Source organism: Falco peregrinus, chromosome Z (genome assembly GCF_023634155.1).
Source record: "Falco peregrinus isolate bFalPer1 chromosome Z, bFalPer1.pri, whole genome shotgun sequence".
NCBI lineage: Eukaryota > Metazoa > Chordata > Aves > Falconiformes > Falconidae > Falco > Falco peregrinus.
Window position 1 is genome coordinate 71,480,767 of NC_073739.1, and position 18,767 is coordinate 71,499,533.

General features: G+C 42.2%; 1 protein-coding gene across 1 annotated transcript in view; it reads left to right on the plus strand.

Moving 5' to 3' along the window:
• Positions 1–18,767, plus strand: part of CPLANE1 (ciliogenesis and planar polarity effector complex subunit 1) — a 65,986-nt gene that overhangs the window by 12,343 nt on the left and 34,876 nt on the right. Inside the window, exons 12-21 of the mRNA XM_055790866.1 lie at positions 888–1,072; positions 2,608–2,688; positions 4,663–4,827; positions 5,558–5,731; positions 12,515–12,743; positions 12,984–13,117; positions 15,836–16,053; positions 16,375–16,539; positions 17,615–17,753; positions 18,158–18,264. Coding sequence (XP_055646841.1) covers positions 888–1,072; positions 2,608–2,688; positions 4,663–4,827; positions 5,558–5,731; positions 12,515–12,743; positions 12,984–13,117; positions 15,836–16,053; positions 16,375–16,539; positions 17,615–17,753; positions 18,158–18,264 — 1,597 coding nt within the window. The remainder of the gene's footprint in view (positions 1–887; positions 1,073–2,607; positions 2,689–4,662; positions 4,828–5,557; positions 5,732–12,514; positions 12,744–12,983; positions 13,118–15,835; positions 16,054–16,374; positions 16,540–17,614; positions 17,754–18,157; positions 18,265–18,767) is intronic.

The following is an 18,767-nucleotide window of genomic DNA, read 5'->3' on the forward strand; positions in this document are numbered from 1 at the left end:
GAAGTGTGCTATCTTAACTGTGGCAAAAGTATATTATTATCACTGGGGTATTTCTCTACTGCAGAACTCGAATTTAAGTGTGTTAATCATATGAGTAAGCCGTTCCTTTCCAGAGATTCAGAAGCAAAACAGTATTATAACTCACAAGTTTAATCTTACTGCAGTAAAACATTTCTTCAATACGATTCTGTGTTCACTGCAAATTTGATAGGTAAATTTCCGTTGTTTCTGAGATGATAATCCATGATTTTGATTAATTGTGCTCCAGGTACTGAGTACTGTGAATATGACTGACTCTGTATATTAATTGAAGCATTTGTGCTAGAGAAGATGCAGATATGTTGCAGTTCTGTGCAAGCTTTTTCAAACCACTGGCAATGTATATTGGCTTGTATAGGCAAGCTTAGTATGTATCTGAGGTGGTACATCTAATAATTCTGTGCTGGGCAGCAGGGGACTTGCAGCCCTAAAAACATGTTCTGCAGTCTTCTGTTTCCCTGTCTTTGCTTTTCTGTGTTGCACTTTCATTGTATTTTTAATCAGTCTTGTTTGTGGAGACACTGATGCCTGTTTTGAGGTTTATCTAGGCTGTTTCATTTCCCCATTGTTTACACAGCAAAGGATTCATTTTGGGTGCATTTGGGTACTTGAAGTAGGTAGCTGTGTTTATGCAGATTCAGAAGAATCGATGTATATTGGTCAAATACCAAAAACAAAGGCAAAAAGTGTTTTGGTTTTTTCCCTTCATTGAAGGCAAGAAAGTAGTTGGTGACATAAAATATACTTTAGGTTTCATATACGTAATGCAAAATTTAAGAAAATAAGCCATCAATGTAAGTAACTTAGTTAATTTTGATGATTTTCTTAATACGCTTCTTGACCTACAGGCTGATTGTACTATGGCGACTGTTGTATAAGAAGGTGGTTTGGTATCAGGTGCAGCTGAACAGAAAAGTGAACAGGAATGAAGAAGAAGACTCTGTTGTCTCATCACTTTTAAGTCATATACAAGCAACCCTCCAGTCATCAGGAGTGACCTTAGAACAACATCTGAAGATTAATTCTGTATCTGGTTGGTACTTTGGAAAGAACTACAAATGTTAGGTTGTTGCATGATTAACTGAATACTAGGAAAATTAGGTCCAATTTAATGACAATCTGCAACTGACCACCAGATTTTTAAAAAGTTAACAATGGGACTTTTCACACAATTTTTGAACTTTCATAAATACTTCATGTCCCAATATATCTGTAGATTGTATTATAATCTTCAGAGTTTGTTGAGCTAAATAAAAAAAAGACTATTGATATCAGTTTGCTTTGAATCACGTCCTAGAGAATCTGAGTGCAGGATCTGAATTAGTACTCATTTGTACTGTGTATTTCCTCTGAAGTAGATAGGCATCACAGTGTGTCTCTTACTGTTGTAAGAGTTCACTCCATGTGATCACTGTGGGCATGAGCATGTCATATACATGAATGTAGTCAGCTGCAACTAAGCATCCAATCTAGTGTAACCTAATAGATTTATAGCATACTTATTTTGCAAACAGTATATGGTTGTAGTGTAATTTCCTACACATTACTGTCCAACAGTCTGTTGTTGTTTCACCTTCCATACTAATAAGCCCAGGTTCCCCTTTATGTCTCCCGCCACAAATCTGTTTCCTCTCCATATTTTTGATCTCTCTTCCTTAAATGATACTTCCAGCTTCTCTTCCTACATCACTCCATACAATACATAGCTCCTTTGTGTCTTCTTCATCCTAAAAATACATGCAGCTTCCCACCCTTGCGTTCCATCCATTCTTTATGTTTTTTATTTACATGCAATTTACAAATCAGATATGGCACAGTTTATGGATAAACCAGAGTAACATATATGCTTATGGGCCAAGCCAATACCTGAACTGGCTAGCTGCTGATAAGCAGGATTGAGTGGCAGATTTGACCATGTCTTTTCTTCTGTGGTATCGCTATTTTTATTTTATAATTTTTCCTCCTTCATTGCCCAGGACCTGTGCTCTTTCATCTTCCTGTCAAAGCATTTAAGAAGTGAAAAATGGATTAAAAATCACAATGGGAATAGTGATGGAGAGGTGACATTTAAGGATGTTAAATGTGTAGTGGTCCGCAGACCTGTTGTTTGAAAGTGCTTTAACACTGGAAGAGAATATATAACTTGCTAAATAATCTGATAACTACTTTTTACAATGAAAAAACATCTTCCACATCTTAGGAAATATGAAAACAGTTAAAAGAAAATGCTTTTCCCCGTTAATAAATTAATAAATCATCGTGGGGTTTGAATACTGAATTTTCCAATTATAATTAACATTTATAACTTTGTGTCATCTAAAACAATATGGTAAGCTGAACCAATTTTTTCATTTAATAATCTAGCAATTAAAAAAGGCAGGGGTATTCAAAGTCATCTTCTCTCAGATGCTCAGATCTTTAGAGTTGGCTCTGAGAACAGAAATTCGCTGGCGATGGGTGTATTACTCTGCTTTTCATATATCTGTAATACTAAAGTAATTCTGTGTGTGTTTGCATATACAAAACTATGTAGAACTTTTAATTTGTTAACATATGTGACTTTTACAGGTGAGGAGAAGTTCCTTTTAGGCTCATACAGAGAGTCTGTGGACATTTGGAAAAGATCTCTCTGTGAAATAAAGGCAAAAGGTAAGGGATAGAAACCTCTTTTTGGGGGTGGAGGGGGTAAGTTGGGTAATTGCTTGATGTAGTTACTTGTTGCTCTGTTCGCTCTTCAGAAAAAGGAGGTAAGATGCATAAAGGATGCATATTTGAAAGTGAGCTGGGACTTGAATAAAGTTAGGTCAAAACTTAGTATGTTGCTCCCTGAGAAAATTCTGTGCATTTCTATTTCAATACGTGTTTCGTTGCGATTATGAAGTACTTGGTACAGAAAAGCTCTAGGTGTATTACCTAGCAAGAAAGAGACAGTGAAAAATAGATGACCAAACCCCTATTCTTTTACTAGCTACAAAATTAAGAGACTTAGTGTTAGGGGAGTAACAAAATAATTTGTGGCAGGAGTTTATTTAGGAGTTGATTTGAAAGAGATATTCCAGAGTATCTTTCCAGGCATCATGAGAAAATATTTTGCTGGTTGCTACCGTAGACTCATATAATGGTTTGATTTGGAAGAGACCTTAAAGATCACCTGGTTCCAACCCCCCCGGCACAGGCAGGGACACCTTCCACCAGACTAGGGCTGCTCAAAGCCCCATCCAGCCTGGCCTTGGACACTGCCAGGGATGGGGCATCCACAGCTGCTCTGGGCAACCTGTTCCAGTGCCTCACCACCCTCACAGTCAAGACTTTCCTCCTAATCTGTAATCTAAATCTACCCTCATTCAGTTTAATACCATTACCCCTTGTCCTCTCACTATAGGCCCTATTAAAAAGTCAGTCCACATCTTTCTTACAAGCCCCCTTTAGGTACTAGAAGGCTGCTAGAAGGTCTTCCTGGAGCCTTCTCTTCTCCAGGCTGAACAACCTCAACTCTCTCAGCCGTCTTCACAGGATGGGTGCTCCAGCCCCCTGATAGTCTTCGTGGTCCTCCTCTGGACCTGCTCTAACAGGTCCATGTCCTTTTCATGCTGGGGGCTCCAGAGCTGAACACAGTACTCCGGGGGGGTCTCACCAGAGGGCAGCACGGGGGCACAATCGCCTCCCTCATCCTGCTGGCCATGCTTCTTTTGATGCAGCCCAGGATGCAGTTGGCTTTCTGGGCTGTAAGCACATGTTGTCAGCCCACATGGAGCTTTTTTGTCTAGCAGCACCCTCAAGTCCTTCTCCTCAGGGCTGCTCTCAATCCATTCCCTGTCCAGCCTGTATTTGTGCTTGGGACTGCCCTGACCCAGATGCGGGACCTTGCTCTTGGCCTGCTTCAACTTCATGAAACTCACACAGGCCCACCTCCCAAGCCTGTCAAGCTCCCTCTGGATTGCATCCCTTCCCTCTAGCGTGTCGACCACGCCACACAGCTTGGTGTCATCAAACTTGCCGAGGGTGGACTCAGTCCCACTGTCCGTGTTGCCAACAGAGATGGTGAACAGCACCAGTCCCAGTATGGACCCCTGAGGAATGCCAGTCATCACCCGTCTCCACTTGGCATTGAGCTGTCAACCACGAAACTTTCTTGAGTGCGACCACCCAGCCAATTCCTTACCCACCCGTCAAATCCACGTCTCTCCAGTTTAGAGACAAGGATGTTGTGCAGGACAGTGTCAAAAGATTCGCGCAAGTCTAAGTAGATGATGAGGAATATCTCATGTATAAAGAATACAGGATATTGGAAGCTTGGTTGGAACGTCATTGTGATTTAGACATCTCTTCTTGGAAGGCTAGGCTCCCTTCAGCGGTCCTGTCTTCGTGTCTTAACAGTTATACACTATTGACATATGTCTAGAAGGAAAACTTCTGTGACGAGTATTAATTCACTAGTAAATTAGGGGCTGTAGGAGGATTATATGTCCTAAAATAGCTGCTCCTGATTTCTGCTCCTTCTCAGAGTATGTGTGTACATAGATAAGTTTCTTGAGATGGAGGAAGTAGTACTTTCAGACCTGCATGTCTGGTTTGTGCTTACTGTTTCTTTTCCAGCTGGACTTCTTTTCTCTTTTAATGCAGGAGGAAAAAGAATATGTTTTCTTCAGAGTAGATACTACCTTGCAATATTATTTTGCCATCTGTATCAATATAACTTGTGTGAGGCTCAGGGACTCTGTGATCATCTGGTAGGAGAGATTCTGCGGCGATCACAGCTCTCAGTGAGTCAGATGGAAAAATTTTCTGGTATGTTTATATTGCATAGAAGTGTGATAAGGTACACTTAAACTGTTTTAATAACCTAGTATCTTAATTCCTGTGCCATCACACACACACTTGACAGGATGCTTTTCTCTTTACACTGGACTGAAATCTGTTTTCAGTGGCTTTTTCTGATCCTCAGATGTTCTTTCAACTTTACTTATTGGAGTAAGTATTTAGACAGCTTTCATTGTATAATTAATAGTGAAAGCATGGGCTGTTAAATGTTCTTGATTGAAATTTGATTAATGAAAGTCTGTGGAGAAGAAGAACAAGGGGGAAATCGTGTGGTTTTGTTTTAAATTGGTTTAACATTTTCTTATAAAATAGTGAATTTTAGATTCTTCACCAGTCCTAAATTGACAGTGGTAATTTTTGCAGGTGCTTGTAACTTTTTTTTTTCCTACTAAGTCAGTGTGAAATCTAAATTTCCAAATTTAAATATTTTTCCTGGCTTGATGCTGATCTAAATTTTGATACTAGAGGTCTGTCTGCAGTCATTAAAAACCTAATATAAAAGTGTTTTAATATACTTTGTACTTAGTGTAAAAGATTAAGCTCTGTAGGTTCTGAAAGTCTGTCAAGAGATTAAGTAATACCATAGTTTGCTTGTTTTGAAAAATGTTTCATACGCTGTGATTAAACGATTATAGCATACGTATTTAAATAATCTTCCTCATATGTTTTAATCTGATACCTGTTGGGTTTTTTTTAGATACCAAGTATTTTCAGCATGAACTATGGATGGTCACAGATGTTCATACTGAAACTGCTATGGCTGTGATTCGATCCATGGCACGATTCATGGCCGCTTATTTCACAAATCGGGTGTTGTATATCTTTCCCCCACATAATGTTGACGTTCTGCATCCACTTCACATTAAACAAGGTATTGTCTCTAAAAGCAGTTTAATTGACTGTACTTGACTTTTACTGCTTTTTACGTATGAGTGCTGTCTGTTATGCTTTAACTTACTGATCTATGGTTTCAGCATCATTAACTATAAAGATACAGTAACTCCATTTTTCCAGATATTTTGTTGGCACTGAGGTCAGGCTGACATGTCTGTAGTTCCCCAGATCCTCCTTCCAACTGGTCTTGTAGGTGGGTGTCACGTTTGCTCACCTGCACTGGCACCTCCCCAGTTAGCAAGGACTGCTGATAAATGATGGGAAGTGGCTTGGTGAGCGCTTCCACCAGCTGCTTCAGTACCATTGGCTGGATGCCACCCAGCCCCAGAGAGCTGTGTGTGTCTAAGTGGTGTAGCAGGTGGCTGACCATTTCCCCTTGGATTATGGGGGCTTAATTCTGCTCCCTGTCATCCAGCTCAGATGGCTGGGTACTCTGAGTACAACCGGCCTTACTGTTAAAGACCGAGGGAAAGAAGGCATTAAGTACCTCAGCCTTTTCCCCTCATCCTTGGTTGCGATGTTTCTCCCTACATCCAATAAAGGATGGAGATTCTCCTTCACCCTCCCTTTGTTGTTAGCGTATTTATAGAAACATGGGGTTTTTTAGTTGTCTTCTACGACAGTAGCCAGATTAAGTTCTAGTTGGGCTTAGGCCCTTTTAATTTTCTCCCTGCATAACCTCACGACATCCTTCTAGTCCTTGATAGTTGCCTGCCCCTTCTTCCAAAGGCCAGAAACTCTCCTTTTTTTCCAGCCTTCGAGCCAAAGCTCTCTGTACAGCCAGGCTGGTCTTCCCTGCCAGCTTGTCTTTTGGCATGTGGGGAGAGCCTGCTCCTGCACCTTTAGTATTTCCTTCTTGAAGAATGGCCGACTTTCTTGGACTCCTTTGCCCTTCAGGACTGCCTTCCAATATGTCTTTTTTTCCCCTGGAATTTTTTTTAATTTTTACCACACTTTGAGTTTAGTGATATAAATCTGATATTCAGGTAGAAGGGTGCTGTATTTTTTTCACCTGAATTAAGCAACATTATAATTTCATGGTTCTTGCACTACTTTTGCCTAAAGATGTAGCTCTGACAGACTTGTGATCCTCCCAAAAGTGAGAGAAGAGCAGTGCTTAACAAGTAATTGAGGTGGATCTGGATATGGTGTGACCAAACGCAAAAGTCAGAGAAAAGCATTTTTTGCTTAGCTGACAGTCGAGCTCTTGGAAGCCAAAATGCTTCAGAGACTGTACCATCAGAACAAGCAGGAATGTCAAGTTGTTTTTTTGTTGAACCCAAGTAGTACTTGTTATTTTAATGCTTTTCAGCATTTTTCTGAGTATTATTTATTGCAGTGGGTGGTTTATGTATCTTCTGCAAGAGATTCTATTTAAGGAGTTCCCTTGTTAGGAAATTTTTGGTTTCAGAATTGATTCTCCAACGTGATTTAATGTCCACAGGAATGAAGATTTACTTGGATGTATTACAAGTACTTTACTAGTAAGTTGATATGATGATGCCAGATATTTCTCTACAGTATCAACACGTTGTGATTGATGATATTTTCTGCAGTGTATTTGAATACTCGCCGAGGCCATTAGCTCCACTGCAGGCACGTTCCACAGTGGAGCAGGGACCACAGCACGCAGGGAGGGCTTTGTGAGCCGGGGAGACCCCAGGGCATCCACCAGGAGCCAGCAGTTTGCACAAGAGCAGCTAACGAAGCCTGGGCAGGGCCAGGGGTAACGGTGACCACCACCCCCATGTCCACAAAGGGCAGCCCTGGGGAGCGCTGGTGACCAGGAGTGCCAGCAGACAGAGTGGGCAAATGGTGTGGTGCAGCAGGTTGTGCAGAAATGTGCTACCTTGAAGGCGGGGTGTTCCACTGGCTGAGTGGAGAGACCTGAAGTCCATGTAACCTAGGAGCTGGGCACTGCTGTGTCTATTGTACAGGTCAAGGATGCTCATCCTACCTGACCCTCATGGCAGAATCGTGGGCACTGGTCTGAGCACCAAGACTGCATCCCTGGCTGTGGGGGTCTGCACTATCTATGCCGGGCTGCTGAAGGGTGAGGTCGCAGTGCAGACCTTAGGCTGCAGGAAGTGCCTGGACCTTTCTCTTGGGGCAGGGACAGGCAGCAGACCTGCCTGCAAAAGATCTGCCTAGTAGAGGACCTTCAGTTGCAGGTGGCTGAGCTGCAGGAGACGGTGAGAAGGCTATATGGCGTCAGGGAGGCTAAGGAGGAGTTGAATAGCTGGTTCAAGCACAGTCTGCAGTGGACCCACAGGCCCTGGCCAGACCGCCAAAAACTCCCACTGGTGCACACAGAAGATAGGGGTACCAATAATGCATAATGGAAGGTTGTAACAGCAGGGACCTGCAGGAGGGAAGAGGCTATGTCTGAAGCCTGAAGTGCCCTTGGAGAACAATTTTGGTGCTCTGCCAACTGAAGAGGAGAAACCTTGCACATCAGGATTAATGCTGAAACTCAGTAAGGCAGCCTAATATGTCTGTCATACAACAACCAGTGCAACTAAGAAAAAGCAATGGGTGATAGCAGTAGGTGACTGACTTCTGAGAGGTACGGAGGCACCTATTTATCATCATGATGCTCCCTCTAAAGGGTGTGCTCCTTACCAGGGGCTCATATCAGGGATGTTATCAAGAGACTACCAAGCCTCGTACAGTCCACTGACTATTATCTGCTGCTGTTGTTTCACGTGGGCACCAGCAATACAGCCAGAAGCAGTCTGAGAGACATCAAGAAGGATTAAAGAGCCCTGGGAGCAGCAGTAAGAGACTCTGGAGCACGGATTGTTTTTTATCAGTCCTCCCAGTCAAAGGAAAAGGGTTAGAAAGGACCAGCTGAATCTGACAAATCAAGGTTGTGGGACTGCTGCCACAGCCACGAGTTGGGCTACTTAGACCATGGGACTCACTTCGTGAAACTCTGCTGGCGGCTGATGAGGCTCATCTGATAGAGGAGGGGAAGAGCGTCTGTGATCAAAGGCTGGCCAAGCTGGTGAAAAGGGCTTTTAAAGTAAAGTGGTCAGGGGAGAGGAACCTCAATGTATCCCACTCCTGCCAGTATGGTGTCAGTGCCAGCAAGAGGTGCCCATAGCCCAGAAAGGAATGGCAGAGCAGTGGGAAAGCACCTGAAAAGCAGTACAAGGGAATTCCAGCTGCTTCAGCCAGTAAGCCAGATTCATTGAGGGGCCTGGCTTAAATGCCTCTATGCAAGTACAGGTAGCATGGGAAAGAAGCAAGAGTTAGATGTGTGCATGCCTGCAAAGCTATAATCTAGCTGGCATCATGGAGACATGGTGGGATGCATCAGGATTAAAGGGACAGCAGGGACAGGTGCCATTATAGTGGGATTCTGCTGCAGGCCACCTGACTGGGAAGACCAAGCAGATAAAGCCTTCTGTAGGCAAATAGGAGCCACCTCACATTCACAAGCCCTGGCTGTCGTGGGGGACTTCATTCACCCTGACATTTGTTGGAGGGGCGACACAACAGGGCATAGGCAATCCAGGAAGTTCTTGGAATGCACTGATAACTTCCTTTTCAGAGTGATAGAGGAGCCAATGAAGAGAGGTGCTGTGCTGGACCTTGTTCTCATTAACAAGGAGGGGTTGGTGGGGAATGTGAAGCTCAAGGGCAACCTTGGCTGTAGTGACCATGAAATGGAGTTCAAAATTCTTAGGACAGCAAGGAGGGTGTACAGCAAGACCATTACCCTGGACTTCAGGAGAGCAGACTTTTTCTTCTTGAGGGATCTGCTTGGTAGAGCAACCATGGGATAGAGCCCTAGAGGAAAGAGGCGCCCAAGAAAGCTGGTTAATATCCAAGGATCACTCCCTCCAAGCTCAACAGTCGTGTGTCCCAACAAAGATGAAGTTGGGCAAAACCACCAGGAGGCCTGCGTGTATGAAGAAGGAACTCCTGGACAAGACACAAAAAGGAAGCCCTACAGAGCGTGGAAACAAGGCCAGGTAGCCTGGGAAGAATACAGAGAAACTGTCCAAGCAGCCAGAGATCAGGTTAGGAAAGCTAAAGCCCTGACAGAATAAAAGGGAGAATACGAAAAACATGGGTCCTCTTTGGAAGGAAACAGGAGAGCTGGTTACCTGGGACATGCAGAAAGCTTAGGTACTCTGTGACTTTTGTGCCTTGGTCTTTACTCGCAAGTGCTCCAGCCACACCACCCAAGTTGCAGAAGGCAAAGGCAGGGACTGGGAGGATGAAGAGCTGCCAGCTATAGGAGAAGATCAGGTTCGAGACCATCTAAAGAATGTGAAGGTGCACACGTCCATGGGACCTGTTAAGATGCATCTGTGGGTTCTGAGGGAACTGGCAGATGAAGTGGTTAAGCTGCTATCCATTATATTTGAAAAGTCATGACAGTCTGAAGTTACCGTGGACTGGAAAAGGGGAAACATAACCACCGTATTTTAAAAGGGGAATAAGGAAGACCTAGGAAACTACAGGCCTGTCAGTCTTGCCTTTGCCTCAGTGCCTGACAAGATCATGGGGCAGATCCTCCTGGACACTATGTTAAGAGACATGGAAAATAAGGAGGTGATTGGTGACAGCCAACATGTCTTCACTAAGGTAAAGTTGTGCCTGAGAAGTTCGGTGGTCTTCTGTGATGGGGATACAGTGTTGATGGATGAGGGAACAGCGAGTAATGTCATCTGCTTGGACTTGTGCGAATCTTTTGACACTGTCCTGCACAACATCCTTGTCTCTAAACTGGAGAGACGTGGATTTGACGGGTGGGTAAGGAATTGGCTGGGTGGTCGCACTCAAGAAAGTTTCGTGGTTGACAGCTCAATGCCAAGTGGAGACGGGTGATGACTGGCATTCCTCAGGGGTCCATACTGGGACTGGTGCTGTTCACCATCTCTGTTGGCAACACGGACAGTGGGACTGAGTCCACCCTCGGCAAGTTTGATGACACCAAGCTGTGTGGCGTGGTCGACACGCTAGAGGGAAGGGATGCAATCCAGAGGGAGCTTGACAGGCTTGGGAGGTGGGCCTGTGTGAGTTTCATGAAGTTGAAGCAGGCCAAGAGCAAGGTCCCGCATCTGGGTCAGGGCAGTCCCAAGCACAAATACAGGCTGGACAGGGAATGGATTGAGAGCAGCCCTGAGGAGAAGGACTTGAGGGTGCTGCTAGACAAAAAAGCTCCATGTGGGCTGACAACATGTGCTTACAGCCCAGAAAGCCAACTGCATCCTGGGCTGCATCAAAAGAAGCATGGCCAGCAGGATGAGGGAGGCGATTGTGCCCCCGTGCTGCCCTCTGGTGAGACCCCCCCGGAGTACTGTGTTCAGCTCTGGAGCCCCCAGCATGAAAAGGACATGGACCTGTTAGAGCAGGTCCAGAGGAGGACCACGAAGACTATCAGGGGGCTGGAGCACCCATCCTGTGAAGACGGCTGAGAGAGTTGAGGTTGTTCAGCCTGGAGAAGAGAAGGCTCCAGGAAGACCTTCTAGCAGCCTTCTAGTACCTAAAGGGGGCTTGTAAGAAAGATGTGGACTGACTTTTTAATAGGGCCTATAGTGAGAGGACAAGGGGTAATGGTATTAAACTGAATGAGGGTAGATTTAGATTACAGATTAGGAGGAAATTAAGAGACTTAGTGTTAGGGGAGTAACAAAATAATTTGTGACAGGAGATTATTTAGGAGTTGATTTGAAAGTGATATTCCAGAGTATCTTTCCAGGCATCATGAGAGATGAGGAGGAGGGTGGTGAGACACTGGCACAGACTGCCCAGAGAAGCTGTGGATGCCCCATCCCTGGCAGTGTTCAAGGCCAGGCTGGATGGGGCTTTGAGCAGCCCTAGTCTGGTGGAAGGTGTCCCTGCCCGTGCCGGGGGGGTTGGAACCAGGTGATCTTTAAGGTCCCTCACAACCCAGAGGGTTCTGTGTTGATTGTATGATGGATGCATTGACTATTTTTAGTGTTTCTGTGCTATAACATGCACTGGTACATACTTCTTTTTTACGGTCTTTTGGATGTTTTAATTGGACAATTTTTTGGATAAAACTAGCAAAAATAAGACCTTTATTTTAATACTTGCATTAGTCAAATACCCATGCACGTGGTGAGACAGTCTAGGAAAAGTTGCATCACACAAACTGGATTACTGCGATTATTTCCGTAAAGAATGCTGTTGCCTCAACAGTAAACAGAAACTGCAAGAGAAGCAATTAAGTCCTTAGAGGTAATGTTGATCAGCACCTCTCCATGAAAACCAGGAAGTAAAACCTCGGAAAACAAATCTAAACCCTAAGAAACAAGAAGATACTAAACATATCTTCAATTTGTCTTGATACACTCCCTTAAAGTAACGTATTCTTTCTTTGAGAAGTGAGTACACAGTGAGTACAACACACCATGGGTACCCTAGGAAAACTCTTAAGAATACCCATTTATCTCAGGTGTATCCTCTACAATATCCTAAGCATATGTCGCATACTTGCAAACGTTCCATGAGAGTGATTAAATCTTTAAAGTACAAATAACCCACATTTTGCCCATGCTTGCATGTCACACATCATTAAGCAGAAAAATAGTCTACTCTGACGTTACTGTGGTATCATAGCACGAGCTGCATCTGTCTGCTGCAGTTAAACCCCATAGTGTGCCTCTAATAAAGAGCAGTTGTACACTGAAATTAATCCAAAAGCAGTGTGAATGTGTGAGTTCTAGATTATTAATCTGATAGCATGCATATTTATTTAAATTTGGTTTTTTTGTCACAGGCTTATCTGCTCGTATTATTCCACTGCAACACTGTTTGGTTGCCAGAGCTGTCCGGGACCAGAACCTTTCATCTGTGTGGACAGCTGGATATGCTCTTGATTTGTTCTTTATTGGTGGACTCATTCCAGAGGCTGTGTGGTTAACACGCAGACTTGGGAACTGGAAACTGTCTGTTTCAATTGGTATGGCCTACCAGATGTATTGTCAGAATTCTGATGAATTGTCAAGGTAAATTTGAGCTTGGAATTAGTATACTGTATTTTATTACTGATGTTATTTGCATGAAGTTCATTATAAGAAGGCATATCCTTAGCCTCAAAAATTCGTATTCCCAGCCTCCTAGTAGATGTAGGACCTAACATGCTTAGATTAATTATTTTGGTTTAGATATTCATTTAACAGAGCTTCAATAGATTATCTGTGGGTTTTACTTTGTTATTAATGAGCAGTTTCTTATTACTCTTTCAGACTGAAAAACACAGAGTGTCACTTGCCATTAAACTTATCACCAATGCAGACTTTTCCTGAAAAGTTACAGTCTTTGTTAGGACAGCCAGTTACTTCTGAAACATCAGGATGTAATAAATACAAGCAGTTTACAGGTACATAAAATTATAAATAATTATGCTTATTTTTCTGTTATTTTACTGCATATTCTGTGTTACACACTGTTATGTATTTAAAAAGAAACAATTACTTCATCTTCTCCAGCATGTGCATTACTGTTATATTGTATTCAAATACTTTAATTTTATAGGGGTTTGGCTTTGGCTTTGATCATTCTAAAAATGGACTGTATTATCAGTCTTGTTGTCTTCATGCGTATCAGCCAAAATCTTAGTTGGTGATATTTGATAATAATTTCAGTTTGGAAGAAAACTGAAGCTTCATTCAAGCAAAACAAAACAAAAATATCCTGAAGCAAATGCGAATGTGCTAACAGTATGGACAGTATCATCATACTTAACATTTGTTACATGATGGTGTTTAATTTTTGCGTTTCCTTTCTGTTAAGGGGGAGGGAGTGTTTTCTCATAGCCTGACAGCTCCATGCTCCTAGTTCCAACAGCGAGCAAGGCTTGAGAATATATAGCCACATATACTGTGTACACCTGTGTACAGTTGGCCAGACGGATCAACACCTATGCATATACTCAGCACTCACACAAACAGCACCAGCAATCCCATCCCGTTTCCCTCTTTTGCTGGTCAGGATGAAGGTCTGCATATAGATGCATATATGTAAAATGTAGATACCTTCAGTAGCTGGGCTTAGCCCCAGTAATTGAGTCTCCCAGGTTGCTGGCATCTACATATATGAGTCCCCGAAGCCCCAGCCCAACTCCCTTTTCTGGTAGAAACCCACTCATAGATACCCTCTTCCCCCTATGCACGCACTGCCTATGCATCTCGCAGTAGCTGGCCTTAAAAATACAGTTTATCCAGTAGCTGGCTGGTCTGGGATTCTCAGCCTTTCCAGGTGCCCTTAACCTTAGAGACACACATACCTGTGTGTACACTGTCTTTCTTGCAGGTGGTCATGACTCTCTTGGTCCCTACAGTATCCAGATCACCTTGTCTTGCCCTTAGAGAGATACAGTTGTCTCTCCAGCAGTGTGCCACATCTTCACTCGTCCCTCCAGCCACTTTCAGCTCCAGTGGTTTCACCCTTTCAAGCGAGAGGTGCACAGACCCCTAGCTCCCAGGGCACTTGCCTGACTTGATACTTGCTAGCACTCACATGTTCACATACGTAGCCTCCCTCACTTCCTCTGGTTGCTGGCACTGTGGATACATGGGCATTTCTTAACCCATTGTTCCACTCCAGTTGCTGGCACTTGATTTGACTGAACTTCAGTCTCTGCAGTTGCTGGCACCCCAGACACACAGGCTTTCTAGCCTGTGGTCCTCCTCCACTTGCTGGTACAGGCACACGCAATACAGAGTCCCTCACCCAGGAAAATAAACATACTGACAGGGCCTGATGAAGGTGAGGCTGCCACGGCTCCATGCCATACCTTTGGTTTCTTTCTGAAAGATGATGTAATGAGCCTCGCGCAATCCCAGAAAGCTTTTCCTCTGCATCTTACAGTATGTCCTATCCTTCTTGACAGTAACCCATATCAAGCCAAAAAGTACTGGAGAGCTGCTCCCATTGGCTCATCTTGATGGGTTTCAATGTGGACACTGGGGCTAATGGCTCTCCTGGGAAAAGCCTGGACAAGGGCGTTCATTTCTCTGAGTACATAATTTGCTGTTGCATATCTCTGGGCCTGTGGAGATGACCCATTTATGGACATGATCCAAGTCTCTCGGACTCGCGAGAGAGAGCCTGAATGTTAACTCACTCAGCCCGAGGAGTGTGGCTGCTGAAGCTTGATTCTCCCTCCTGTCAAGTGGCGATTTCATCTTTCGTCTGGTTTTAAGCTACCTTTAAATGCACTTTCTAGGTATTACTCAGGTTCCCCCACCTGCTTTTGCCTCTGTGCTCCTTTGTATGTGCATATACAGGCGCTTTATTTCATAACTAAATACTTCACTGTTGAAGTTCCCCCAGTTGGCTAGATCCTGTCCTTGTTTACATTTTACAGAAAGTTTACTGGCACTATCTCTGTGCCTCAGCCTCTTTTTATGTGTTTAGAAACCACATTTCAGGTTTCTGTCAGTAGGTGGATGTTAATTAATCTTTTATCTAAGCCATATCCCAAACATTGTGTAAATTGCTCTTTTGTACTCATTTACAAGGATTTTATTTCAAACAGACGTACACACATATATATGCTGCGTATAACAATCTGTAAGGGTGATAGGTAGTGTAAAGATCTGGCACACATATTTCAAGGCAAGCAGGAGGAATAGAAATGGAAGTAGATCAGTACAATACTATGTGAATTTCAGGAACCAACTCATGTATGTTAAAGGCCCTGCTACTTCTAGGACTTGAGGAAAAAATGCAATAATATGTAAAAGAGCTCAAACAAATACATTTTCCTTGATCATCATGCTCACTTATAGAACAGTTTTTATAGTCATTATCAACAGTATAACTAGATTATACCTGCCTTATGAGAATGATTTGCCAGAATGTTATGCCAAGCAAATGCATGGCTGAAAAGTTCAGTTCTCAATCTAGAAAGGCAATAGCTTTCCCTTTAATGATACTTAATACTATTTTGCAATGAGAGAATTCTTAAAGCAAGTACAGATTGTGTAGATTGCAATAGACTAATGCAAATTCTGAGAGCGGAGTCTCATAATTTCAGAACAAAGGCCTTGTATTGAGTCAATTGTTTTATTGGTTTCTGTTTAATATTATATAGATCCCATTGAAGAGGAAGATGCACATGTTCTTTATAGTTCAATACAGGAGCTACTGAAAGCAGCTGTTATGACAGATACTGATATTCTCTCAGAACCGTTTCAGCTTTTGATGTATTCTGCCAAGGATCTTAGTAGAAAATTGTATGGTTTAGTTCCAGATGGGCTTTATCTTCCAGCACCACCATTATACTGTCCTCAGCCAGCTTACCTCAGTGAAGTAAGTGTGCATGATGGAAGTTTCTTGGATCCTTGTTTGAATGTATTTATGAAATAATGATGATCTTTACTCTGGTTTCATTTCAGCTCACTTTTCTGTCTGTTTTTTCCATGTCCATTCTTAAGTTCGTAAGCTCTACTTAAGTAGCATCATTATGATAAGAAAGTATGTGTGCCTCTGTTTTTTCTATAAAGGATCTAAGCTCTAAAGAAGAAGGGAATTATTCTTAGGAGCAGAAACAACATTTAGGTTAGATTCCTTATTTTATATGTCCTTTGTAATTTTGGGACTTCTTTTTGTCTTGGAATTTGCATTTTTCAGGAAGACTGCAACGACATTCTTTTAAAAATTGAGAGAGAAAGTCGTCAGAAAGTGTCAGGAGTTCTTCAGCGAATTATTTTGCTCTTCCGGGCTGCTCGTTTTTCCTGCCCTGCAGCACAGTGGTATATTGCACAACTGAAGAGGGCAAGAAAAGTTATGCAAAAAGTAAGCATTTAACTTATTTTTTTTGTAACTTGATTACCAGTTGTAAGTGTTACTGACAAAGTCACAGTTGCATTGCAGAAGCATTTACTTTCATCTGGACTTTGATGTCCGGTTTTTTAAATGTCATCTTCTAGGTTTACACTGTGTGTTCTGTTCTTTTTAGAAACCGAAACTTAAAGACATAGGGTTCCACTTCATAAAGTGTCTTCTTCCATGTGTCTTTCTGTCCCCGCTTAATAACATACAAACTCATTTCTTTCTCCACTTGAAAGAAACAAGCTGGTTTCGAATGGGAGCTATAGCTGTTAACCAGAACTGTGTTCCAGATCACTTTGGGTTGAACATATAACCCAGAATGTGATGCTCACTTCAGGTAAAGTGGTCGTCTTAGTGCACAGAGCACAGGACTTTCAAGATCTCGTTCTACTCATGCATTTTGTTTGCACAGAACCAAGCTATGAATATAGTAATTAATATATTTTGTGTAAACTTAGGCTTTTTTTAGGTCATTGTTACACAGCCACTTAAAGAAGGTTGACTTGCTACAGAAGGGGGGGGGGGGGTGATGGTGCCTTCCTTCAACCCCCCTGCACCAGCAGTCATGCAGTGGTCCAGATCAGGGACTGGTCTGACTGACAGATACTGCCTTCTCTTTGCTCATTGCATGGTCACATGCTTAATGCTGGCATGGGAGGTGATCAGAAATACCAACTGAAACAGGGAAGAAAAATAGTCTGCCTTGGTTGACAGCTGCCTGGACTATGTTGGATTAAACTGGTTTCTTAATTGGGATCTTACTTGTTCCTATATTTTGTTGCTCTTGTATTTCATGGTAATCATGAGTATCATAAGTACCATGTAAACAAAAGCATTTTTAGCTTATCAAACATACTCCTTTTCATGAATTTTCAGAACACTGATTTGAAGAAAATGGAAAGCAAGCTTAAGAGAATTTTGCTGATCTTGGCAGTATTCTGGTAATAACTGTGAGGCTGTACATTTAGTAGTGATACATACGAAACTTTTAACTGATTTTTATTTCCATTTTGATTTTTTATCTCTTTATTATCTGTAGATTCGAATGAAAGGATCTCTTCCTTCACTGAGTCCACTCCCAGAGAATTTGCTTCGTTACTCCAGTTTCCGCACTGTTTTCTGTGGATCTACATCTTCTGGAAACTGTCAGTTTGATGATATTACCTGTAAAATTTTAGGTCTGTATGAAATAAAATACAAAAATATAGAGCTGGAGAAAAGAACACATATGAGAATCCACAGATACAAAGAAACTCTTATTAGCTTGAAATAGTATACTGCTGTGTGTGCATAAACACGTCCCCTTTCCACCTTTTCCACGACCGAAACTCTTAATCTGAAAGTTGCTGTGCTGGGTTGTTGTGTGTGTTACGGACCTGTCAGATGTTAAAGAATATAAACACTAAGTGGGACTAAAAGAGCTCTAGCTGCAGAACACTGTTGAAAACTCAAGAATGAGTAATTTTTTCCTTTAACCACTGTTACCATAATGTTACTTCATTTTTTCTAGCTAAAAATCTCAAGGCATTCTATTTAATTTATATTAAATAGAATCTCTCCATGTTGCATGTTTGTGTTGTAGGTTGGTTCAGAGAGCTATGCGCATTATGTTGGATGTTTCATGTTCGTGAAAGATTATCTGACAACTGTAGGCGGTACCAAACTGCAAGGGAAAATATTAGTCATAAGGTAATTATATTACTGATACAGTAAAGATACATTTTAACTGCATAAAGCTATAAGAAGAATTCTAAAGGCCTGCTGTGTATTGCTGTGAGAACTGTTACTTGCTTAATAGGACAAAATTAGCACAGTGCTATAATGTGCAGTAAGTACCGGATGCTACAGAATAGGGCTGTCCATGTGAACTACATCTTGCTAATAGTATTTCTGTTGAGCTTTTGCTTGGTATTTAACTGAGATAATTGAAGAGATACTGCCAGAAGAGCAATAGTTTCTACACTTGTTGTCTACCTAAGTATTTACTTTTTTTTTTTTTTCCAATCAGATAAAGATAATATAGGTGTTACCTGAGCAATGTATATTTAGTGCACCAAATATATTTTTGTGTGTGTGCATTAAATACACATGTTTTTAAGAAAGAATAATGAAAAATAACTAAAATGTAATCATAGTGTTCTACTTAAATCCTCATCAATTGATGTCAGAGGGCAAGGAAGAAAAAGAAACTA